The sequence below is a fragment of the Oncorhynchus tshawytscha genome, linkage group LG06 (genome assembly GCF_018296145.1).
Source record: "Oncorhynchus tshawytscha isolate Ot180627B linkage group LG06, Otsh_v2.0, whole genome shotgun sequence".
NCBI classification, from domain to species: Eukaryota; Metazoa; Chordata; class Actinopteri; order Salmoniformes; family Salmonidae; genus Oncorhynchus; species Oncorhynchus tshawytscha.
In genome coordinates, this window is record NC_056434.1 from 71,062,344 (window position 1) to 71,088,368 (window position 26,025).

Consider the following 26,025-nt stretch of genomic DNA (forward strand, 5'->3'; position numbering starts at 1 on the left):
CGAGGCCAGAGTCACAGAACTCCCCTGAGAAGAGAGCTGCTGAGACGCCAGCTGCGTGCAGGCCACAACAGCCAAAGGCATCAAGAGAGCGCAACCTAGCGGAGGGGTCCAAGGTGGACCAGGCTGTGCCCAGACAATTGATTGACTAGGACAGGGGGAGGTTGCTGGAGGGGCATCCACAGCCATGGAGCATCTAAGTCCACGGCAGAAGACAGCTGGTACAGAGGCTCTAAGCGATTTGAAAGTCTTAAGTCCGGATGCTGGGTAAGAAGGCAGGCACGCCGAGAACGATTATTCTACTTCTTTCTGGTTTCGACACGCATCCATTTACGCTCACCTGGAGTCGAACAATGAGCAGTCGTTTTCTGGTTCAAGTTAGTAGAGGGGTGCAGTGTGGGAAATTGATCATAGTCTAGGATGGTCCCATTATGATCCTCTTGGATGTTTTGATTGGAAGCATTTAAAGATGCCGATAGTCTCATAGAATCCTTATTCAGTTCAAGGTGCTTGGTTAAATGTTTTTTCATGAAGAGTAATAATCCTTTCTTTATCTGCATGAAGTTCAATACATTTTACCCGTGACAACTACGAACATGTCGCAGATTATACACTTAATAGCACATGGGTCCCCAGCAGATTCAAAGGAGTTTTCACTGCTGAACGGCAACAATCAAAGGGAACAAACATTTTCCCGGCTTCGCTATAATACCTGTCTCGTACCAACGCTTCATTGTGCCTCGCACAACTATGTTGTTATCGGTTTCTCGTTGAATGTGAAGAGCGAGAGAGAAGCGCAGGGGGCCAGGTGATGCTACGTCGGTTGTCAGTGGCAGGACGCTGGCTGTTCCTTGCTACGCACCGGTCCGGCTGCGTGGTAGCGTTTGGTGTAGCCTCTCACAGCCGTGTTGGGCCTGTCCCCAGTGTCTATAGTCGTGGGGAACAAAACACAAAACATACAATTACAGCATGTCCTGGCCAACAACTGTAGTCACATTCACATGATGGAAATAGTTCTATAGAGAGCGTTATATGATTGGAGCTCTTGGTTGCCTGGTTTGATTGTTGGTATCCAGGTACTAAAGTGTTCGGGTTAAAAAGTTGAATGAAAAAAGTGAAGCGAGGAAAAAACAAAAAGTTGGCAAATGTGTTAAATGCAGAGTTTGGATTAAACGTTTATAAAAAATGTAAAAAATGAAAAGTTTGCAGGTAACCAAGACGCATCAAACAGCACAGCAGCATGGAGACAACGAGGAAGTGAGGAAGTGTGACGTTGCTGTGATGAGGTGTGGGAAGCACTAGTGGTGGGGTTTATGACCATAGGGAGTCATTATTCTCATACATTATCTGATGAGATTGCTGCACCTGCTGTTCAGGAAAATCATTTTGGCGACAAATTGATTTCTGCACACATTCATGAGCCCAGACACACACAGAGCAACACATATTATGTACTCGTGCACACACATGCACAGACAGACACACACACATACACACATTCTGCTTTTCAATGATAGATACTGTCATATCAGTGCAGAATGCAATATCCCTCCTGTCTCAGGATGTGATGTGATCCGGTGACATTTTGGTGGCGGACAGAGGCCACCAATGAGGTTCACAGTTCGACTCATTAACTTCCCAGCTGGGCCACCTGGCTGAAATGTATTCTGGGTTATGGATCTACAGGATACAGTTACATCAAAGCATCTACATATTACATAGTGGCCTTAAAGGTATTGTTGATAATCTATCATATGAATTATCAGAAAACAAGAAAAGCTCTCAACTAATTCACTGTTAAAACTCATTAACTTCTCTGGGATATGTGGGACGGTAGCATCCCACCTCGCCAACAGCCAGTGGAATTGCAGGGCGACAAATTCAAAACAACAGAAATCACATAATTAAAATTGCTCAAACATACAAGTATTTTACACCATTTTAAAGATAAACTTCTTGTAAATCCAGCCACAGTGTCCGATTTCCAATAGGCTTTACAGCAAAAGTACACCAAATGTTTATGTTAGGTCAGCACCTAGTCACAGAAAACCATACAGCCATTTTCCAGCCAAGGAGAGGGCTCACAAAAATCAGAAATAGCGATTAAATTAATCACTAACCTTTGATGATCTTCATCAGATGGCACTCACAGGACTTCATGTTACACAATAAAGTGTTTTGTTCTATAAAGTTAATCATTATGTCCAAAAACCTCATTTGAATTTGGTGTGTTATGATCAGAAATGCATTGTCTCAAACAAACATCCGGTGAAAGTGCAGAGTGCCATATCAAATTACAGAAATACTCATAATAAACATTGATAAAATATACAAGTGTTATGCATGGAAATATAGACAAACTTCTCCTTAATACAACCGCTGTGTCAGATTTCAAAATGGCTTTACGGCGAAAGCACACCTTGCGATTATGTTAGGTCAGCGCTAGTCACAGAAAAACGTCCAGCCATTTTCCAAAGGAGAGGTGTCAGAAAAGTCAGAAATAGCATTGTAAATATTCACTTACCTTTGATGATCTTGATCGGAATGCACTCCCAGGAATCCCAGTTCCACAATAAATTTTTGTTTTGTTCGATAAAGTCCATAATTTATGTCCAAATACCTCCTTTTTGTTCACGCGTGTAGCGCAGTAATCCAAATGCATAATGCGTGATCACTTGTTCAGACGAAATGTCAAAAAAGTTATATTACAGTTCATAGAAACATGTCAAACGATGTATAGAATCAATCTTTGGGATGTTTTTAACATAAATCTTCAATAATGTTCCTACCGGAGAATTCCTTTGTCTTTAGAAATGCAATGGAACACAGCTACCTCTCACGGGCACGCGCGTGATCAGCTCATGGCCTTCTGCCAGACACCTGGTTGAAACAGCTCTCTTTCTCTCCTCCTTCATAGTAGAAGCCTCAAACAAGATTCTAAAGACTGTTGACATCTAGTGGAAGCATTAGGAAGTGCAATATGACCCCATAGACACTGTATATTCGATAGGCAATGACTTCAAAAACTACAAACCTCAGATTTCCCACTTCCGGGAATATGGTTTTTGCCTGCCATATGAGTTCTGTTATACTCACAGACATCATTCAAACAGGTTTAGAAACTTCAGAGTGTTTTCTATCCAAATCCTAATTATATGCATATTCTAGCTTTTGGGCCTGAGTAGCAGGCAGTTTACTCTGGGCACCTTTTTATCCAAGCTACTCAATACTGCCCCCCAGTCCCAAAGAAGTTAACTGTAGGTCAGAGCCGTAACAGACTACATCTGGTTTTCAATTAAACCACATGACAGTGTATTGTACTGAATCCCATTGACCCACTAAATTACCACTAATTTAACCACCTCACCATCAGACCTCAGCACACATCTCTGCTCAGGATAATATTCTAACCAATGTGCTTCCCAGAACATACCTCTCTTTCTTTCTTTCTTTCTCTTTCTCCCCCCCCCTCTCTCTCTCTCTGTCCTTCTCTCTTGTGTGCTGTGCTAATCTGAGAGAGCTGTAATGGGCCAGAGATTTGGCCTCTGACTCTAATAATGCCATTAGGTCCACTTTACCCCCATCGTCCTCTCCTCAGCTCAGCTTCCCCATCTTTCTAGCTACCCAGTGGTCCACCCCTGCCCGAGTGAGCTCTTAACACCCTCACCGTCTCACCACAAAGCAAGGAGTCAGCAGGGTTCCTGTGTGTGCCTCTGAACCAGAGAATAGCAACAGAACATCCCTGCTCCAAGGCTTTGGCTTGGGACCCTCAATCTGGACAAGGCAATCTCCCTGCACCAGCTCTCTGCCATGAGTTGAATAGGAAGGAAGATAATATAATTCTTAGGTGGTCCAATATGACTTTGGGTTGCTATAGTGGTTCCTCCTTTAAAAGTTGCGTCATACTGCGGCAGACCTTGCGTGCTGCCGCAGCATTCTGTGGCCCGTCATGTGATTTTCAGCCATTTCTTTTGTTACTGCTAGTTTGACCACCAGAGGGCATCTTTGAGAAGCATTTGATAGTATTCCGTATTGGCATTACCAGAGAATTTAAAACCTTTTGTTGTACTAACATAGTACATGGGATTGATTTGAAGACATTTGGCTTAATTCATTTGATTAATATTATGGTGTTTCTATTCAGAGAAAAACGAAAAATGAAACCCTCAGGGTTTCCGTTAGGATGGAATGGAAAATATGGCGCTCTACAATGTGAAGGTCGGGAGTAGGCTACAGGATTGGAGGATTCTAAATTGTTTTCCTTCATTAGACAGCTTTGTTCCAATATTTCTGTAATTCAGTGATATTTATTCCCATAGTAATTTGTTATGGATCCATAACTAAATCAACATCTGTATTTTGAAAGAGTATTTGTTTATCATTATTTATTAACAAAATGTGCTTATTTGTTTATTAGGCTACTGTGCAGTCTACCATACATACTGTGGTAAACATGGGAAAGTGCCTAATTCCTTACATAAGGGAGAGCAGGCCATGTCTGTACTACAGAATGCGTGGCACGCGGGAGACTGGTGTTATTTCATAGTTGTGATGTCTTCACTATTATTCTACAATGTAGAAAATAGTAAAAATATAGACAAATCCTGGAATGAGTAGGTGTGAGTAGGTGTGTCCAGACTGGTACTTACTTAATTTGATTAATATTATGGTGTTTCTATTCCATGAAAAATGAAAAACCCTCTGGGTTTCCTTTAGGATGGAATAGAAATATGGCGCACTCATAAATTCAGTGTTGTCAGATTGTCCGTTTGTAAATTCAGACCGTTTCGCTCTCGGAGTGCACACTGGACGTTCGGGCAGAGGAGTAGGGTTGATTTGAGCGTTCTGGCCTTACAACGGCAGTCAAGCACCCAAGCTAACATTGGCTAGTTTGCTAGCTACTGTAGGCCCTTGCAATCCTGGAGTGAACAGTGAAATGCGGTGGGCGTGATTGTGTAGTAGAGCCTGTTGCTTTGGGCAAGATGGAGAAAAAAACTGTTGAATAGAGTGACATTTAGTTTATGTAAATGTTATTCTGTCCTTTTCTTGTTTTAATCTATGTTCCTTTTGAAATACAAGTTCAATAGTAGGATGCAAGTTCAATATTTGAAAGGAAAATAAACCACAAGTCTTTTTTAATCCTAAACATTACATAGCATAGTAAGAATAAATGGCATGAGCTTTCATGACATGACATATTATTCTGAATTACATATCATGAAGATGACTGGCAGATTTCTGAAATGGACCTAGATTGTTTATCCATCCATTTATTAATATCTGTTAGAACTACATGGTAGGCAATAGGAGACAGGCTCTGTCATAGTATTGTTCTTTCTAGGGTGGTCCTAGTGCCTGTGGCTGGCCTCAGGGTGACTCCATGGAGTTCTACTGTGCTACACACATTCTCATTCTCCTCCATTCAATATTCAACACTAGTCATTAACATTTTTAAACAGTTCTTGCTTATTCAAAAAGGGCTAGAATATTGGTGTATTTTTCAGCCAGTCTCTCTGGGAAAGGGTAATGGTGTTGTCGATGGTATTTTATTGGACACAAACAGTGATGTGTCCTTGAGACAAACATCCTCAAAGCATTTTGAAATGCATGAGTTATTTCAGGTACTAGCCATAGTATTTAAGTTCATACAATTACATCAGAATTACATATAAATGCTTTATTTTGATGTATCAAGTGAATCTCAATCTGTAATAAAGATTGGCAGCTAAGATAGTGGTCGCAGGAAGGTAAGATATGAGTCTAAGTCTAACCAAAAAACCTGCACGCTTCGGTTTATTCTAATAATTGAATGGCAAAGAAAGCGTTGATTCTGTCATTGTTGTGTTGCTGTGCGGGATCAGGATTTGAGGCACCACCAGTGCTGTATCAAGGTCTACTGGGTCCATGCTAAGTAGGTCAGGTAATAGCAGGATATTTGAGGGTGGAGGCGTAGACAGAACTAGACCGACTGGGCTATGGTAAATACTCTGCACCCCCAGGCTAAATCTCAGATTGAATTAGATACAGGGACACCAGCTTTCTCAAGGAGCTGACCAGAATACTGATAATGTTGCTATTTTTCTCTCTCTCTCTCTCCCCTCTCTCTTCCTTAATACATCTTTATATTAGCCTCTTTTTTTGCTACCTCCATCTTCCTTTTAATTTATTTCTGTCCTGTTTTTCCTTTCTCCATTTTCCGGTGTTTCTCTCATTCTCTGACCCTCCCTTTCCGAACTTTCGTCTTCTGTCTCCCTTTCACGAGTCTTGTTAATCCCTCGTTCCATCTCTCTTTCTGTCGTCCCTTATCATTGTCCTACTTTTATCACTTTCTTATTTCCCTTTGGGTCTCTCTTGACTCTTCTTCTGCCTTCACCTTCCTAATCTTTCTCTCTCCTTTCTCCTCCAACCCTCTCTCCCTGCAGTAAGATCCAGTCGGGTGACAAGCTGATCCTGGCCATCTCCACTGACTCCTGCCAGGGGAAGGACAACTTTGTCCGCTACCTGGAGCATGTTCAGGCCGTGATCACCGTCAATGGCAGTCGCCGTGGTGACCTCAACATCAACATGACCTCCCCCATGGGCACCAAGTCCATCCTACTAAGCCGCCGGCCCCGGGACGACGATGCCAAGGTGGGCTTCGACAAGTGGCCCTTCATGACTACCCAAACCTGGGGAGAGGACCCCCGCGGGACCTGGGTCCTGGAGGTGGGCTTCCAGGGAAACGAGCCACAGAGGGGTGTCCTGAAGGAGTGGACCCTCATGCTGCACGGAACACAAAGTGCTCCTTACATAGACCAGATAGTGCGTGACTACCAGTCCAAATTAGCCATGTCCAAAAAGGAGGAGTTGGAGGAAGAGCTGGACGAGGCGGTGGAGAGGAGCCTGAAGAGCCTGCTGAGTAAAAACTAGCTGACGTAGCTAACTAAACACCGTCTGGTCAGGTCAGCATGCCGGGCCACTCTCTCTCTCTATTTCTTTCTCTCACTCCCCCTCTCTTCTCTCCTATCTTTCTCTCACTTTCCCTTTCTCTCACCAAATAACTTTCTCTCCCTCTCTTGCCCTCTCTCACACTTTCTCTCCTCCCTCCCTTTCTCTCCTCTCTCTCATTGACTTTCTCTCCTTCTCTCCCCTCCCTCCCTTTTCTCAGCTTTTTGTTTTTCTGTGTTTATATTAGCCCTCCACTTTCGATAGATGTTTCTTGTAATCCGATTATGATAAAAGTGTAACCTTCAAATAATCTGTTCTATAGAGAAAACTAAAAGATCCCATCTTGCTTTCTGTCTATGTTTTTTACACTTTACTAAAATGTATATAAACAGAATATATCCACTATATGGTGTTATTGCATTTCCCCGCCCCTCCACCTCTGGTAAAACAACTATTGTACAGTTTGTGACTGTAAACAATTTTCTGTGTCATTCTTAAAGTTGAATATCTTGCAATCAGAGCAGTGATACTTCTTTCTGTTTATATTTTTGTGACAAGCAACTGTTTCTATATAAACAAGACAAGGAACGTGTGATTAATTTTGACGCCTGTGCACCTAAAAAAGTATACCATAATAAATCTATTCAGCTGTTTGTTAAAGTGATTTGCCTCACTCGGCAATGCACATTCAGGTAGCAGACATGTCTTCAGTCTCTTTGTCATTTGAATAAGGATGAGAAATAAGACCAGCAGAGAGATAGAGGTCAGAACCTGCGTACGTGCCTCTGTATTCCAATTCCACTTTTTAAGGTAAGTCATTTTGCCTTACAATGGTCATTGCCAGTCAACTGAAGCCTATGCGCCAATGGGAAGCCCTTATCTGTTAACTCGAGAGCACAAAGCACAGGGACATTTAGATCACACACTGTGTAAAGAGACTATATCGTATAAAACACTATTAGCTTCTCTTTCTCTCCCCTTTTTGTCTTACTTTTGCCTCTCTGTCACACGCACACACACACACACACATGCTCCCTCTCGTTCTCTTTTTCTCTCTCTTGTCTGTCCCTCTAAGGGAGAGTGGATTATGCAGAGTTCAGAGGTCACTGTCTGCTCCTCCAGATCACCCCGATGAAACATTCATGTCTTTCCTTCAGTAGCTGCAGAGTTCAAGGTAACACCTTTCACTCTGGGCTGGGAGACTCCCGATGTTTACTAAACACTGCACTAGCTTACTTAGTGTAGTGTCCTCACTTTGGTGCAATTAATATTCCTCCAGTATCTAAGTAAAACAGGGTGATCAGATAAAAAACGAGGCATCCATCGCCTCTACCCTTCAATCATCTTTATAAAGCAGGTAAAGAGTGCTTAAACTGCATACAGTAGATAGAAAGTACAAATATGAAACATCAGCTGTTATTATTCAAAGAATATAATATGAATCGTTTCATCTTTCTTGGAACTACATGAGATGATGAGAAGGACTGGGGGCGTTTGTTTGTAAAGCAACCGTGTGTTATAACAGCGGTCTTAACATTAAAACACAAAGACAGGAGAGCTTTATGCTTGTGAAACGTGATTATTTTTTATTATTAAAGCAGTTTTATACACAGCAAGACTGTGTTGAGGGAGGTCAATGGCATTCAATTGAGCATTAAGTCTTGGGTGGAGGTTTGGGTTAAGGTTTGATTTGGAAGGGTGGCAAACATCCATGAGGGCAAGTAGCATGTAATCCATTTTTTTCACACATCAAAGTCATGTTTTTGCTCACTTAATTTTTTTTTTGGGGGGGGCGAGAGGGCTTGTTCTGTTGTTTCGATGCTGGTACTTTGAGTTTTCAGACAGTAAAGGCATAAGGTATTGGCGTAGGTAGAAACAACAACAGCAGCATTATGGAACCAGCTAACTCTTGCTGAACACAAAGCCAGAGAGCTTTTTAAATGGAGGAGCAGTATCATGAATGTGGAAGGAGTCTTTAGCAGTTTCCTATGTGAGGACTGGCTCATAGCAGTTGGTCTCATCCACGGTTGAACAGTGTTTTTAGAATGTCTTTAGCAGAGTCTCATATTGGTCTCATTGTTTGTTCTTGCTGGCATAAGGTGAGGTGGAACTTGTGAGGAGTCTGTCCAGCTCTTTTGGTCGAGGTCAATCTCCTCAGACTCAGTGCTTCTTCTTGCTGGTCTTCTCAATCATGGTCTCCACCACCATGGCCGTCTCCTCATAGCCCTTGGTCTTGCGGTCGTTGGAGAACCTTTCCACTGACTCCACCATCTCCACCTTCTCGTAGCTCATGGAGTCAGGGGGCATGCTGCTAGCGCCACGGGGGGAGGGCATGGGAGGAAGGCCCCTACGGCGACTGTCATCTTTACCCCCCTTGGGTCCGGAGGGATTGCTGGGGCATTTGGGGTCTTTGGGGTCAGGGCCTGGAGCTGGGGCAGGGTTGGGCTGTGGGGGGGGAGTAGGATCTACGTCCCTAGATTTCCCCTTCCCACCACCTTTTCCGCCCTTATCGTCACCCTTACCACCCTCTCCGTCGGAAGGTGGGGTGGGAATACAGGGGCAAGGGGGTGGCATGGGCTGTGGATGAGGGGGGTCAGGGGAGGGGGTGTATGGGCTGAAGGGGTCATAAGGGGAGACCATGCCGTCGCAGATCGTGACAAAGACGTGTCCAGCAGAGGGGCTGGAGGTGTAGAAATGGGGGTGGGGGTAGCTGCCGTCACCCGTCACCAACACATAGCGCCCCTTAGTATAGAAGTCAGCAATTGGCTCTGGCTTCTTGTACTTCCTCATGCGGTCTCTGACGATGTTACAGAGCGTGTCGAAGGCCTTGCTGATCTGAGCTCCGTCTGGGACGTCCTGGGGGGACACACCCGTGTACAGCGAACTCTGCTTCTCCCTATTCACCCTGTCCTCCTCCTCCTCCATCCCTCGCTCCTCATCCTCCATGTGTTCAGCTCCACCGACTCTTTCGTCCTGGCCACTGTCCATCACGTCTTTGGGACTGATCTCCTTCTTCTTCATGACCTTCTTGGCCAGGTTCTTCTGGCGAGGCTTGACACTGCTGATGTCCTGGACGGCTTGGGTGATGTCTGGCAGATAAACAAAATAAACATCTTATATGAGACAAAACACTTTCAAAATTCTAAAAAATATTATTGAAGGGGGAAAGGACTTCCGCGGGACCTGTATCATCCTAACCTGGATCATGAATAGAAACCTTTATATAAGACAAAACACACTATCGAAGGAGGAAAGGACTCCTGCAGAACCTGGATCCTCCTAACCACGATCACCATTATCCATGTATAGACCTCAGGAGGATCCATTGTTTGTTGTTTTAACTGGGTGGGAATCACATCACTGTGTGGCTGCAGTCATTAGGGCTCTAGCTAGTGTGGTTATAGCCTATGATGACGATGGGTTGTTACGTGTCTGCTCTGTATGTATGGAAACTATCAGTGTGAAGAAGCTGTGGAATGAGACGTGGCCATTTCCTCACCTCTGCCCCTGCTCGACACAGTGGGTGTGTGGGTAAAGCGGTAATTGGTGGTGAACAAGGTAATGGGAGTCCCAATTATCGCTGAATTCAATCTGTGGAAGAGAATGAGGAAGAAACATCAGTTAGGACATCACCACAGAAGCAGCATGTGATAGTGTATTTGTATGTGTTGGTACTAAACATTATATTAGTAATTCTAAGAGGAAAATTCCTTTGTCCTTTTTCTAATTACTTTCCCATTTTTGTATTGTGAGGCTGTAAAGAAAAGATGTATTGATAAAGTAAACAAAAGAAGGATTAGGCCATATTAAAGGGGATTAAATATTACATTAAAAATAAATAACCTTCCTGAAGAGATATTCAACCATGATTGAACAAATCTGATGTGGAAAACACACAAATATAATATCCAACACTGCCACCATGTGGCTGATATTCTACTACAAGATTTCGCAGAGTCAACACATTGAAGTGCTTCCTAATATCCAGTAGCAGGACACTGGTGTGTTGTGGTTAGTAATTACCTGTTGTCCTCATTCTCAATGATCCTCTTGTACCTCTCCAGCTCATTCTCCAGGGAGATCTGGTACATGGCCAGGTGGCGGCACTCGTTGGTGTATTTCTCCAGGAACCTCTCGGCCTCCTCAATGTCCTTCCTCAGAGACTCAATTTGCTCGTTGTACAGCTGGATCTCATCGTCATAGCTCTCCTGGGTGCTCTTGATGGAATTCTCCAACACTGAGGTCTGACACAGAGAGAGAGAGAGAGAGAGAGAGAGAGAGAAATCTGATTATCATTTCAATATAGAGGTGGGAAACATTTTATCATATGGTATGCTACTGTACACTGCTTATTAAAAAAATCAAATAAAAAACAGAATAGATGTCATATAGAAAAGTTCAACTTAATTTTTATTATTTAAGTGATCGTTGTCATTCCTGCTTGGTCATCGAACTATGCTAACGTGCCAGCTGTCTGACTTTAAAAAGACAGAATAAATCAGAACATCATGACTACTGTACTCTCTGAGGATGTTGTGGTGACAACTGTAGTACTACACAGGTGTTCAACCCACGTACATATTCAACCTTCATGGCAACCTGTCTCCGATTGAAAATTGAGCCTTTAGAATTTTTAGAGATATGATAATTATTTCATGAAAATATTCAGATTTCTTGCAATTATAGTCACAAAATTTTAAAAAAGTCTGAGTTATAGAATGCCATTTGAAAATGTTTTGCTAGGAAACACAAACAGTCATGAGGTACAGGCTACAGAAAATGAACAAAGTGAAAAGCATAATTTGGGAAAAAAGCAGAGGTAGGGACCAAACAACTAAAATGAAGGGATGCTCATTTAAGAAATGATTCAATAGATTCACAACTTTTGGAGAAAATAAACATGGACTTATGCATCAGTTTGAGGTAGACATTGAGAGTTGTTTTTTTGTCCTTCTATGTCTTTTAGTTTTTACTAGTATTTTTCTAAGATACACCTGTATTTCCCCGCTTCTCTGTTGCTTGTTTCATCTTTACTCACTAATCTAAAGGTGATGACTGACACCTACTGGCGCCCCTGTGCAACTACAACCAGTTTATGTCCTCTCCTCCATGGGTACATGTAAACTGTCTAACTCAATTCAAGTGGCTACCTCATCTCCCTTCCTCACTAATATGCATAGAGAGTAGGGCCTAGGGGTTGATTTGGAATGTGACACTTTCAAACACTTGAGCATGAGATGTTCGCTAAGTTATCATAGTAATGGATAGGAACCTACCTCGGTCTGCAGATGCAGCTTCTGTGCCTGGAGCTGGCAGAGGGCGCTCTTGTACTCCTCCAGCTGGCTTTGCAGGGCTGGAACTCTCCTCTGGGCCAGCTGCTTTTCCTGCTCCTTCACACAGAGACAGTTATAATACACAATGATCACACAGAGACAAGACAGGCCAGTTATAACACATAGCGATCACACAAAGGGACCACAGGCCAGTTATAACACATAGCGATCACACAAAGGGATCATAGGCCTGTTATAACACATAGAGATCACACAAAGGGATCACAGGCCAGTTATAACACATAGAGATCACACAAAGGGATCACAGGCCAGTGATAACACATAGAGATCACACAAAGGGACCACAGGCCAGTTATAACACATAGAGATCACACAAAGGGACCACAGGCCAGTTATAATACACACTGAACAACTAGACAGGCATTCAACATGTACATTGAGAATACCAAACATTAGGAACTTCCTAATATTGAGTTGCAATTGTCTCTAGGCTTAAAAATACATCTTTAAGCTATCTACACTGATTAACGTGGATTTAACAAGTGACATCAATACGGGATCATACAGTGCCTTGCGAAAGTATTCGGCCCCCTTGAACTTTGCGACCTTTTGCCACATTTCAGGCTTCAAACAAAGATATAAAACTGTATTTTTTTGTGAAGAATCAACAACAAGTGGGACACAATCATGAAGTGGAACGACATTTATTGGATATGTCAAACTTTTTTAACAAATTAAAAACTGAAAAATTGGGCGTGCAAAATTATTCAGCCCCTTTACTTTCAGTGCAGCAAACTCTCTCCAGAAGTTCAGTGAGGATCTCTGAATGATCGAATGTTGACCTAAATGACTAATGATGATAAATACAATCCACCTGTGTGTAATCAAGTCTCCGTATAAATGCACCTGCACTGTGATAGTCTCAGAGGTCCGTTAAAAGCGGAGAGAGCATCATGAAGAACAAGGAACACACCAGGCAGGTCCGAGATACTGTTGTGAAGAAGTTTAAAGCCGGATTTGGATACCAAAAGATTTCCCAAGCTTTAAACATCCCAAGGAGCACTGTGCAAGCGATAATATTGAAATGGAAGGAGTATCAGACCACTGCAAATCTACCAAGACCTGGCCGTCCCTCTAAACTTTCAGCTCATACAAGGAGAAGACTGATCAGAGATGCAGCCAAGAGGCCCATGATCACTCTGGATGAACTGCAGAGATCTACAGCTGAGGTGGGAGACTCTGTCCATAGGACAACAATCAGTCGTATATTGCACAAATCTGGCCTTTATGGAAGAGTGGCAAGAAGAAAGCCATTTCTTAAAGATATCCATAAAAAGTGTTGTTTAAAGTTTGCCACAAGCCACCTGGGAGACACACCAAAGATGTGGAAGAAAGTGCTCTGGTCAGATGAAACCAAAATTGAACTTTTTGGCAACAATGCAAAACGTTATGTTTGGCGTAAAAGCAACACAGCTCATCACCCTGAACACACCATCCCCACTGTCAAACATGGTGGTGGCAGCATCATGGTTTGGGCCTGCTTTTCTTCAGCAGGGACAGGGAAGATGGTTAAAATTGATGGGAAGATGGATGGAGCCAAATACAGGACCATTCTGGAAGAAAATCTGATGGAGTCTGCAAAAGACCTGAGACTGGGACGGAGATTTGTCTTCCAACAAGACAATGATCCAAAACATAAAGCAAAATCTACAATGGAATGGTTCAAAAATAAACATATCCAGGTGTTAGAATGGCCAAGTCAAAGTCCAGACCTGAATCCAATCGAGAATCTGTGGAAAGAACTGAAAACTGCTGTTCACAAATGCTCTCCATCCAACCTCACTGAGCTCGAGCTGTTTTGCAAGGAGGAATGGGAAAAAATGTCAGTCTCTCGATGTGCAAAACTGATAGAGACATACCCCAAGCGACTTACAGCTGTAATCGCAGCAAAAGGTGGCGCTACAAAGTATTAACTTAAAGGGGCTGAATAATTTTGCACGCCCAATTTTTCACTTTTCGATTTGTTAAAAAAGTTTGAAATATCCAATAAATGTCGTTCCACTTCATGATTGTGTCCCACTTGTTGTTGATTCTTCACAAAAAACACATTTTATATCTTTATGTTTGAAGCCTGAAATGTGGCAAAAGGTCGCAAAGTTCAAGGGGGCCGAATACTTTCGTAAGGCACTGTAGCTTTCACCTAGATTCACCTGGTCAGTCTGTCATGGAAAGAGCATGTTTTGTACACTCAGTGTACATTAGATTACAGTGCTTTACTTGCAACTTCATAGACAGACAAGCAAACAGCTTACAGACTGACAGCATCAACATACTTTCTATAAAGGGACAACATGACACACAGAGCTGGGATTAACTGTCATAATAATAAACATAAGTATATTATTTCACAGAAATGTCACACATTAACACATTGGAACACATCACAACACATTTTCCATTCAAAGACACAATGTTCAGCTCACATAGCTGATTCCACTGGTGGTCCTTGGGGCTTTATTGTTATCTGGTCTGACACCCCTGGTCTGACTCAGCTGTTTCCCCTGGACACAGAAAGATGCCTGGTGACCTTACCTCAGAGATGCCCACGGCCACATTGGGCACCAGGGATATTGTCTGGTTGATCTGGTGCAGGATGTTCACGTAGGTCTGGATCTCTGCCAGGTTCTACAGGGAGAGGGTGGTGGGGTGAGAGGAATAGAGGAGGAGAGGGGATGAGTTCACGTTATATTTTACTTGAAATGATCTTGTATACATACTGCTGCTGTATCAAATGAAAAATAAACTTTGCCTTTAATAAAACACAAACATTGCATTTAAGACGTTCCCCAATACAATATTAGATCCTGGACTATAAAAAATAAAGGGGACTGTCATACAGGGTGGGTGTATTTAATATGGTTGGGATTAGAGTAAAGTACACAACGTCTATGTACTCTAATCCTAACTTTATTAAATATACCCACCCTGTATGTCATCCCTTTATTTTCCTCAGTATTACATGTGCGTGCACTGTGTATTTTGAATCCAGGGTCTGTAGAGTACACAATATCCATAACCAACTCAGTGTCCATGTGGTTAGGGTCCGCCCTGATATCGAAAGGTTAGGAGCAGGATCGGTCCTTGCCATTCTGCCGCCCTAGGTGAGACCAAAAAAAGTCACCCCTACAAAACTAGAATAGTATATTGTATGTATTTTCATGATGTTGAAATCAGGGAAATTTTGGGTTCTGAATGAAAGTTGAAAATAAGTCATTTATAGACGTCTATGTTTGGGCAAAATCAAGGATGGCCCAGACCGGACAGAATCTGGACCAAACACATACACATCTATGATTGGTTCAGATTTGGTCCGGATCAAAAACCAATGTCCGTGGATGTGGAAATCAAGGCCTGTCAAGACTGCACCAAAAAAAGACGTCCAAAAGGCATCAGCGTCGGTGCGTGTTTACTGAGCTGTACCCTACAGGGTTGCCTGAAATGAATTTTATGAATGCCCATCTATGTGTTAAGCCTACCATTTGTAAAACACCCCCCAAAAAATGTCCAAGACGCCGGCTCGTGCTTACAGCATTCTGCAGCGATACGCCATCCCATCTAGTTTGCGCTTAGTGGACTATAATTTGTTTTTCAACAGGACAATGACCTAACACACCTCCAGGCTGTGTAAGGGCTATTTGAACAAGAAGGAGATGGATGGAGTGCTGCATCAGATGATCTGGCCTCCACAATCACCCGACCTAAACCCACTTGAGATGGTTTGGGATGAGTTGGACCGCAGAGTGAAGGAAAAGCAGCCAACAAGTGCTCAGCATATGTGTGAACTCCTTCAAGACTGTTGGAAAAGCATTCCAGGTGAAGCTGGTTGAGAGAATGCCAATGTGCAAAGCTGTCATCAAGGCAAATGGTTGCTACTTAAAATAATCTAAAATATAAATTATATTTTGATTAGTTTAACACTTTTTTGTTATTACATGATTCCATATGTCTTATTTCATAGTTTCTACAATGTAGAAAATAGTAAAACTAAAGAAAAACCCTGGAATGAGTAGGGGTATCCAAACTTTTGACTGGTACTGTATGTTAGATCATATTTTTGACAGAACTTTGGTGGACGCCGCAGCGATACGTCTCTAGAACAGCACACTGGAGAGGCACGCTGGGAATGGATAAGCAAAATATTTGTGCCCCTGCCTTTGTCAAAGTGGGCACTGCATATCACAGGTTTGCATCAGCACCCACCTAAAAAGCCCATATGCCACAGGATGAGAGAAATTGAAATTTTTGGATAGAATTACGTGAGGCTTTATTTGTACTTGTTGGAGGTGCGTCTTGGTCCGTTTAGCTCAGAAAATGCCGCCCTCGTCAATCTGCCGCCATTGTTGGCCGCCTAATCCTGCCTGATAGAGGGCTGGCCATGGTTGGGAGTTCAATCCCTGTAAACTGTAAACATGGAACCACTCAGCTTAAGTAGCTAATGTAGATTGGGGGTTAGGCCCTGTGATAGACTAGCATTCCCTGTCCAGGGGGGTACTACATCAAGCTGCCTCACACTACAAAAACAGGAGGTATGCTCCTGCTCCTATGAGCTGTTCCAAACTAAGGCTTGTGCAAGGCAACTTACTTCCCAGCTACCATGTTTGAAATCTGTAACTGATTCTAGTAAATCAGGGGGATTTACATTTACATAATTTAGCAGACGACTTATAGTGAGTGCGTACATTTTCATACTGGTCCCCCGTGAGAATTAAATCTTTAACCAAATCAAATCAAATTTTATTGGTCACATACACATGGTTAGCAGATGTTAATGCAAGTGTAGCGAAACGCTTGTGCTTCTAGTTCCGACCTGTGATATCTAACAAGTAATCTAACAATTTCACAACAACTATCTTATACACACAAGTGTAAAGGAATGAATAAGAATATGTACATATAAATATATGGATGAGCGATGGCCAAACAGCATAGGCAAGATGCAGTAGATGGTATAGAGTACAGTACATACATATGAGATGAGTAATGTAGGGTATGTAAACATTATATAAAGTGGCATTGTTTAAAGTGACTAGTGATACATTTATTACATCCAATTTTTTTTTATTAAAGTGGCTAGAGATTTGAGTCAGTATGTTGGCAGCAGCCACTCAATGTTAGTGATGGCTGTTTAACAGTCTGATGGTCTTGAGATAGAAGCTGTTTTTCAGTCTCTCGGTCCCAGCTTTGATGCACCTGTACTGACCTCACCTTCTGGATGGTAGCGGGGTGAACAGGCAGTGGCTCGGGTGGTTGTTGTCTTTGATGATCTTTTTGGGCTTCCTGTGACCGGGTGGTGTAGGTGTCTTGGAGGGCAGGTAGTTTTCCCCCGGTAATGCGTTGTGCAGACCTCACTACCCTCTGGAGAGCCTTGCAGTTGTGGGTGGAGCAGTTACCGTACCAGGCGGTGATACAGCCCGACAGGTTTCTCTCGATTGTGCATCTGTAAATGTTTGTGAGTGTTTTTGGTGACAAGCCCAATTTCTTCAGCCTCCTGAGGTTTAAGAGGCGCTGCTGCGCCTTCTTCACCACGCTGCCTGTGTGGGTGGACAATTTTATTTTGTCCGGGATGTGTACGTTGAGGAACTTAAAACTTTCCACCTTCCCCACTGCTGTCCCACCGATGTGGATAGGGGGGTGCTCCGTCTGCTGTTTCCTGAAGTCCACGATAATCTCCATTCTTTTGTTGATGTTGAGTTTGTTCTCCTGACACTACACTCCGAGGGCCCTCACCTCCTCCCTGTAGGCCGTCTCGTCATTGTTGGTAATCAAGCCTACCACTGTAGTGTCATCTGCAAACTTGATGATTGAGTTGGAGGCGTGCATGGCCAAGCAGTCATGGTTGAACAGGGAGTACAGGAGAGGGTTGAGAGCACACACTTGTGGGGCCCCAGTTTTGAGAATCAGCAGAGTGGAGATGTTGTTTCCTACCCTCACCACCTGGGGGCGGCCCGTCAGAAAGTCCAGGACCCAGTTGCACAGGGCGGGGTCGAGACCCAGGTTCTTGAGCTTAATGACGAGTTTGGAGGGTACTATGGTGTTAAATGCTGAGCTGTTGTCAATGAACAGCATTCTTACATAGATATTCCTCTTGTCCAGATGGGTTAGGGCAGTGTGCAGTGTGATTGTGATTGTGTCGTCTGTGGACCTATTTCGATGGTAAGCAAATTGGAGTGGGTCTAGGGTGTTAGGTAGGGTGGAGGTGATATGATCCTTGACTCATCTCTCAAAGCACTTCATGATGACAGAAGTGAGTGCTACGTGGCGATAGTCGTTTAGCTCAGTTACCTTAGCTTTCTTGGGAACAGGAACAATGGTGGCGCTCTTGAAGCATGTGGGAACAGCAGACTGGGATAGTTATTGATTGAATTTGCCCGTAAACACACCAGCCAGCTGGTCTGCACATGCTCTGAGGACGCGGCTAGGGATGCAGTCTGGGCCGGCAGCCTTGCGAGGGTTAACATGTTTTACTCACGTTGGCTGCGGTGAAGGAGATTCCGCAGGTTTTGATGGCGGGCCGTGTCGGTGGCCTGTATTGTCCTCAAAGTGACAGAAGAAGTTGTTTAGTTTGTCTGGGACCAAGACATCGAGGTCCGCGACGGGGCTGGTTTTCTTTTTGTAGTCCGTGATTGACTGTAGATCCTGCCACATTCCTCTCGTGTCTGAGCCATTGGCATTGCAAGCGCCATGCTCTACCAACTGAGCCACACAGGACCAGTTATTTGTTCCAGAATGGCAATGGCTGGAATCAAACCCACGCCGACACAGTAGACCTATATGTGGGCGTGGAAGGCAGCAGCCCTAACCGCTAGACCACCCCAGGCCACTATTGAACTAAATGTTGACAGTTCAATTGAAACCTTAATTTCATTTCGACATTTTTATGTCATAGCCTAGTGGAGACCAATATCTAGCTTGTCATTAAGCTATATAAAACAATGGTTGTTGATGTGTATGGCTGCATTTCAGATAAATGTTTGTACATTTGAATGTTGCAGTAATAGGACCTAGGCCTAGCATTTGAGTGAGTGAGAGAGAATCTTATTTTGAAAACAAGTTCTGATCCCAATGACTCGACTTCCCCCACATGGAGAAAGAGAACTGCTCATTTTCAGAGAATCACAAGGCTCATTTGAATTTCCTGATGCATCAGGAAAATTGAGCAGTCAGGAAAATGATCTGTGAAAAACGAGTGATCAAGTTAAAATCCGACATCTGTAGCCTACTTCAACAAGGTACGTCCATTAGAAAAAGGTTTAGCAAAATGTGGTACAGTATGTGGCTAAAGACGCAGTGGTAATATTGTCTATTTACAAGGGGCTGTTAATGACCTAGCCAATACCAGCAGCCTCTGTAGCCTCTGTAAATGAGGGCAGTGGTGTGAAGAGTTTGGTAGACCACTGGGCTCATCATCATTACAGCCTTTAAATGTGTCTAAATTGTTTGACTCTGAGGTGTTCTGCCTGACCTGCATCAGTACAGGCCTAACCTGATTAAGAATTTAAGAGTAAATATGTGTGCAATTACACATTTAATAGCCTCGTTAAGTATGTTTCCTAAGCAAATAAAATGTGTTTGCAGGGTAAACACCAACGCATTGAGGTGGGTTGTTAAATTCACTAGTTATTGATTTAGTTTCAGTATTTATTAATTGGATTTATATGGTCCATCTGGTGGATGTAAACAAAGCATTACGGATGTGGCATCTTAATTTGATCACAGAAAAATCCAATAATCCTTGTGATTTACCTAAATTCACTGAAAACCTCCAGTTCTCTTTCTCTCTTGCTCGCTCAAAAGCTAAAGCAGCAGACAGAATAAAAATCCTACTACTGTACATCCTACTACTGCCACATTCAAATGTAAAAATGTTTACCTGAAATGCCAGCCTGGTCTCATAGACTAGACATAACATAGTAAATGTAAACGCGGGACACTTAAAATAGTATGACACAGTATGTTACGTTTGGTATTGTTACATATGACAGAAGGTTACTTAAGGCAAAACAAAAGTACGGTTGTTGGTCGGGGTGCAGAGGTGGCGAACGTCTAGCATCCCAAAGGTTGCATGTTTGAATTTCATCAACTTTTTTGCTACTTTGCTACTTAGCATGTTAGCTAACCCCTCACCTAACCTTAACCTTTTAACCTAACTCCTAACCTTAAACCCTAACCCCTAGCCTAGCTAACATTAGCCAACACAAAATTGGGATTCATAAGATATCATGCATTTTGAAAATTCGTAACATGCATATCGACAACCGTTGTTTTATATAGCTTAGTAACACAAGACAGATACACTCCTTCCCATATATATGTGACCGACCGGCTCGATTCTGTCTTATGTAGCAAAATTTGAAATTGTAGAGAATCAGAGATAGAAAATGGTATATCATACACTACAGTTGAGGAACAATGGGAAAGTAATTCTGCTTTGAAAGTTGATAAACTTGTAACCTCACATTTGAGAAAATGGTATTTGAATGTTTTAGTACACCTACTGGAGAGCTCTTCTTTGTCTATACCCATTCAGCATCATTCACACCCTGTTAAGTTTTAGCCTCACCCATCTCTTTAAGGATTCACATGTGAATACTAAACAACAAAAGATTTTAAGACTAAAGGCTGGTTTATACTATGGGTTTGTAAATTTAATCTGGAGTGCCAGAGTGTGCTCTGGGCATTCGTAAACTCAGAGCGTTTTCAGATTGTCCGTTTGTAAATTCAGAGCGTTTTGGTCTTTGATCACACTGGACGCTGTGGCCAAGGAGTAGGGTTGATCCGAGCATTCTGACCTAACAACAGCAGTCAAGCACCCAAGTTAACTGGCTAACGTTGGCTAGCTTGTTAGCTACTTCCAGACACAACTGAGAGAACAGCTCACTCTGACCATTTTAATCACCCTAGCAGAGCTGGTTAGGCTGCTTTTATGTTATCCAGAGCGTTGGTGACTGCAACTGTGCTGCTGGCACCAATTTAATTACGCTTTTTTGCCAATATTTACTGACACAACGCATGTTGAGCGTTCGTAAATTATTCAGTTATTATTCTGCGCTCTGCTACACTCAGACGAGAGTGCACTGAAATCAGAGTAGATAGCCAGAGAGAATTTAGCAGCTATGTCTATAGACAGTTGTCACAGTGACATCATGAACATTCTATTGAAATGGTTACTTGCATAGTGGAGTCTTTTGTTTAGACATGTAGCTAACTAGCTAAACAATAAACCATAATACCAACTCATAACGTTACTACCCTGCATGAATTTGCAGGTAGCTAACCAACCAGGTTCAATGTTAGCTAGCTAACATTAGGCTACAACTAGCAATGCAAATGGCTCTGAGAAACAAATAATATTACTACACAGATCATACATGTAAGGTTAGCTAGCGAGCCAGCCAGCTAACGTTAGATAAATGTAGCTAGCTGGACTCTCTTACCTGTATAAATGGATGGACGCTTCTCCCTCTCTGTCATGGATGCCATGGTTGCCCTTACTTTGAAGATGTAATCCGGAAACAGGTGTTTTATACAACAGCCTTCTGTGTGTTCTCTTTTCGACCCTGTCTGCATATTTGCAATCAAACACCAGAATTTCCTCCATCTCCTTAGCTGTCATACTCTAATTCCACTGATTTAAACACTCGGTCCTCCAGAAAGTGGAGAGCAACAGTTGTGCAGTTCTACTATGTGATATCTTTCAAAAAAGCTGGGTTGGAAGGATTACCTACACATACTGACAGCTCATGTAACAGTTCATGTTATAGACAGAAGCCTGCTACACGACAGACCAATCCGAACTCATCTCTCGGCATGTCCAGCCCACTCATTGTCTCAGTTGACTTTTTCCGTGGCTAAACCAACTAGGCTTGTCATTTAACAATTTTATTCGTATTTACAGATATTTTATTCGTATTTACAGCAGACAAGTTTGTTTTTAAGGCACATGAAAGTTCACATGTTCCAGAAGGCTCTCCTGTGAAGTAGTGACATGCAAAAAATGCCCTAGTTTCCTGAAACTAGTCACATATTGACAGTGAGGCTAAAATGTTTAATTTGGCTCTATACACCAGCATTTTGGATTTTTACTTTGTGATAAAGTCAGAGGGATAAATATCATAACCCCCAAAAATGCTAATCTCCCCTGTTACTGGTAATGGTGAGAGGCTAGCATAGTTTGGCAGAATGATCTTTGTACCTCTGTAACTTTCTCATTCATCATTATTCACAATTCATTCATGATTATCCGAAATCATGTTAACATCCACATGAATGTAGAAGTGTTCAGAAACATATTCTATTCTTATTTACAATAAAAGTGAGTCCAAAGTGACAAAATACACTATTTACCATTAATATATATTTGGCATAACATAATCCATAACCCAACCAAATCTAACTGCAAATGCACCCAACAAGTTTGTGGAGTCGCAAGCTTGATGTAGTCATTACATGATGGGATTATGGGACCAAATACTACACTTTTGACTACTTTAATACACTACAAGTGAATTTGTCCAAATACTTATGACACCTTCAAATGGGGGGAATAGATACATAAAGTGATCTCAAATCCAAAATGCTGGAGTATAGAGTCAAAATAAAAGTTGTAGCTTCACTGTCTAAATAAATACAGAAAGGAGTGTATTGGTCTCCAGTACGACATGCAAGTGTATACAGAAATGCAGCGCTAGGCTACACCTAATAGCCTACTGTGGCCTATGAAAACAAATATTTTTTATAATCAAATCCTCTTGCTGCAGGATTATGTTACTCCTGTTGCGAGACTGGTCAATTTATGATCCTACATCTGCAGGTTGAAAGATGATATGCTATGCACACTGTACTGGTTTCCTTTCCAATAAGTATTTTTTTAATGATTAGTACACTCCACTGACCTAAAATACTTCCCCCAGGGCTAATTGTATGATTGTACAATATAAAGGCAGAATGAGTTTGTAATAGACTGCAGATGATGTGTAGGTTGTATACCTCTTACCTTCCTGTGTCTGTCTTTGGTGGAGTTGATGTCGTCCTGAAGGAACTGGGACTGGATCTGAAACTCCAGGTTCCCCAACAGGGCATAGTCAGCCTCCTAGGAGAGGAGAGGAGAAAAGGACAAGTGGAGAGGGAGGTGGAGTGGAGAGGGAGAGGAGAGGAGGAGAGGGAGGAGGAGGAGTGGAGTGGAGAGGAGAGGAGAGGAGAGGAGAGAGAGAGAGGAGAGGAGAGGAGAGGAGAGGAGGACAAGGAGAGGAGAGGAAGAGAAAATAAAAGAAGAGAAGAGAAGAAGATGGGAGCAAAAGAGAAGAGAGAAGGAGGCAAGTCGATAGGTAGATATCCACTCCTCATAAAGCCTCACACAGTATTACACTGCGGTTATTATTCATCTGAACACCACACAAAGCCTTTTCTTCACTAGTACATTCCTCCATTATGTCTAAAGCCTCTGATATCACTAACCCAGAAAGACAGCGATATGATAAGACATGTTAATTCAGTTCCATGAGCTCACTGTATTGTCCTGACCTCTTAAGCTTTGTCTCTCAGCCCCAAAGTCCTATCAGGATTGCAGTTACACAATATAATTATGATTCTAATTATAATCTACAAAGCTTGTAGATTATTAACCAGACAGAAAATATATTTGATATTTTTGTTGTTCCACATTGCAAAGCCGCTTTCATGCACAGAGCTTATGCAGAAAACTTTGCTCACAAGTTGTGTTTTATGGTTAGGGCGCAAATAATGCAGCAGGACAGTTTAGCAGTTGTATTACAGTTTAACATTTTAGGAGGTTTCCCGCAAACAGATTAGGCCTAGTCCTGGTCTAAAAAGCAAGCCCAATGGAGAATGTCCATCAAATTATTTTTTGTCTGGATTTAATTGATTTTTTTTTACATTAAATTAAACAGGTGAAATTGTCATAGGACTCACACACATACCTTGTTGAGTTGTTCCAGTGTACCCCGCAGCTGTTCTTGATACTCACATTCATTTCTGTATCTTTGGAGTACAAAAACATAATCACAAAACATAAATTCAAGACTTTTGTTTGACCTACCTTGTATTGCTCTGTCATTTACACGAGTTTGTGTATTTGAGCACATTGAGAGGATCGACTTTTTTCTATCTGGCTTTACAATGTTTGTGTGACAATAAAACAGAATTTTTTTCGTTTTTATTAACTCTTCATTTTCCTTAATCAACCTGACTCCCCTTGAGAGCACTTGAAAGGGATGTTTGTTATCTTTTTTCAACACACAACCACTTGTGCCGTATTCTTCTTAGTACTGTCTTGGTGTTAGAAGATAGAAATCCATGACACTTACCATGACTCAATTCACAGCACCTGCCATTTCCATGTCAATAAACCCCTTTATTGAAGACAGACTTTCAACAGGTGGACAATGTATCACAATGTATCACAGTCAGATTATCTGGGAAACTAAGCATTCACCAGCATGCAAACAGTTTACTCTGCATCTGGTCTAGAGAAGGGCACCTCACCCCAGCACCGGTTACTCACAGGCGGTGGCCCATCCACACTTTCCTTCTCTCTGACCCACACATCAGTTTAAAAAACACACTACCCTTACTGACGCACGCACACAAATACAAGCACGCACACCTTCAAACTCACGGACATCACTTACTTGTTGGTGAACTCGTCCAGCATGCGGCATGAGTCCTTCAGCTCTCGCTCAAGCTTGGCACGGTCAGCGGAGAGCTCGCGGATGCGCTGCTGATTCAGGCCGATCTGTTCCGTAAAGGCCTCCTCGAGCCCGCTAGCCTCCTCCATCCGCTGCAGCGTCTCTAGCTGCTTCCGGAACACGGCATTGCGCTGCTCCAGCACGCGTGCCCGGTTGATGTAGCGGGCGAAACGGCTGTTGAGTTCCTGCAGGCTCTCCCAGCCCTGGATGGCCGAGGCGCCCGCCGACGCGTCAGGGCCGTAGGGCTCCTCGAAGACATCGGAGCGCTCATACTTCTCCTTGCGCACCTCGTGCGTGTAACTGGTCTGGTGCATGGTGGTGGTTGTCGCTCTCCCGCTGTCTCGGTTGGTGTTATCCCCGGAGTGCGTTCTCCCCTTCGCACCTTTAGTGTGTGAAAACTCGGGTGCTCACCCTTGGCTGTCTCATGCTAGACTAAAGGCTGCTCGGCCCCTGCCGGCTGCGAAATAGACCCCCACAAATCTCCTGCTGGCCTGATCCCACGCAAGCCGCGTGCATAGGGCCTTCCAGAGTTTGTTAGCCTTTGTGGCTGACATTACAAAAGCTCTGCCATTGATGATCGAGCAAAAAGACAAAAACAAACGGCAGACAGGCGAGGGAGAATATTGCTGTGTCAAATGGACCATTATCAGAAGCCTCATTGTTTCCAATCAACTGTTTTTCTAGATCTCGGTTTGATTTATGGGGAATTTTGGACTATGGCCTAGGTTTACCACATGACCAAGTGGAAATAGCATGCTGTGCAGGTTTTTGTTACAGGCCATAGCCAATTACTAATGTGCCAAAAGTACCCTAGTAACCCCTAAAGCAGATTTTAGCTATTTTGTTCTCCTACTGATTATCATACAAACGGTTACAAATTGGCAAGCCCTGTCACATTATTCATCACACAAGTGAATTGAATATTTATAGATCCGCAAACATTAAATTATTACACACAATAACCCACAGCATTGGCCAAGATCCAGCTCAAATAATGAAAATGGTCAGTCATACATTATACAAACCGTTCCAATTGCATAGAG

At 42.8% G+C, this 26,025-nt stretch overlaps 2 protein-coding genes across 4 annotated transcripts in view; one reads left to right on the forward strand and one right to left on the reverse strand.

Moving 5' to 3' along the window:
• pcsk2 (proprotein convertase subtilisin/kexin type 2) overlaps positions 1 to 7,577 on the forward strand; it is a 76,905-nt gene extending 69,328 nt beyond the window's left edge. For both annotated transcript variants that reach the window (XM_024424878.2, XM_024424879.2), the window contains exon 12: positions 6,420 to 7,577. In XM_024424878.2, the coding sequence (XP_024280646.1) occupies positions 6,420 to 6,906 (487 nt within the window). In that variant the 3' untranslated portion in view covers positions 6,907 to 7,577. The remainder of the gene's footprint in view (positions 1 to 6,419) is intronic.
• A 910-nt stretch (positions 7,578 to 8,487) lies between these two features.
• LOC112253024 (filensin) lies at positions 8,488 to 25,547 on the reverse strand. 2 transcript variants are annotated; one of them, XM_024424881.2, is made up of 8 exons: positions 24,926 to 25,547; positions 24,215 to 24,275; positions 23,272 to 23,367; positions 14,811 to 14,903; positions 12,201 to 12,308; positions 10,948 to 11,168; positions 10,424 to 10,515; positions 8,488 to 10,013 (listed from the first exon to the last, which is right to left on the reverse strand). In XM_024424881.2, exons 1-8 carry the CDS (start codon positions 25,294 to 25,296, stop codon positions 9,085 to 9,087), a joined length of 1,971 nt encoding a protein of 656 aa, XP_024280649.1. In that variant the 5' UTR covers positions 25,297 to 25,547; the 3' UTR covers positions 8,488 to 9,084. The 2 variants fall into 2 exon arrangements, with proteins under 2 accessions (XP_024280649.1, XP_024280648.1); XM_024424880.2 differs by having other exon boundaries at positions 12,201 to 12,314; positions 24,926 to 25,541.
• Positions 25,548 to 26,025: the final 478 nt, after the last annotated feature.

Coding starts and splice junctions, on each gene's coding strand:
- LOC112253024 (XM_024424880.2), bottom strand. CDS start 25,296: ATGCACCAGACCAGTTACACGCACGAGGTGCGCAAGGAGAAGTATGAG. Junction 23,368..24,214: donor CACTGGAACAACTCAACAAG/GTATGTGTGTGA, acceptor CTCCTCTCCTAG/GAGGCTGACTATGCCCTGTT. Junction 12,315..14,810: donor TGGCCGTGGGCATCTCTGAG/GTAAGGTCACCA, acceptor CTCTGTGTGAAG/GAGCAGGAAAAGCAGCTGGC.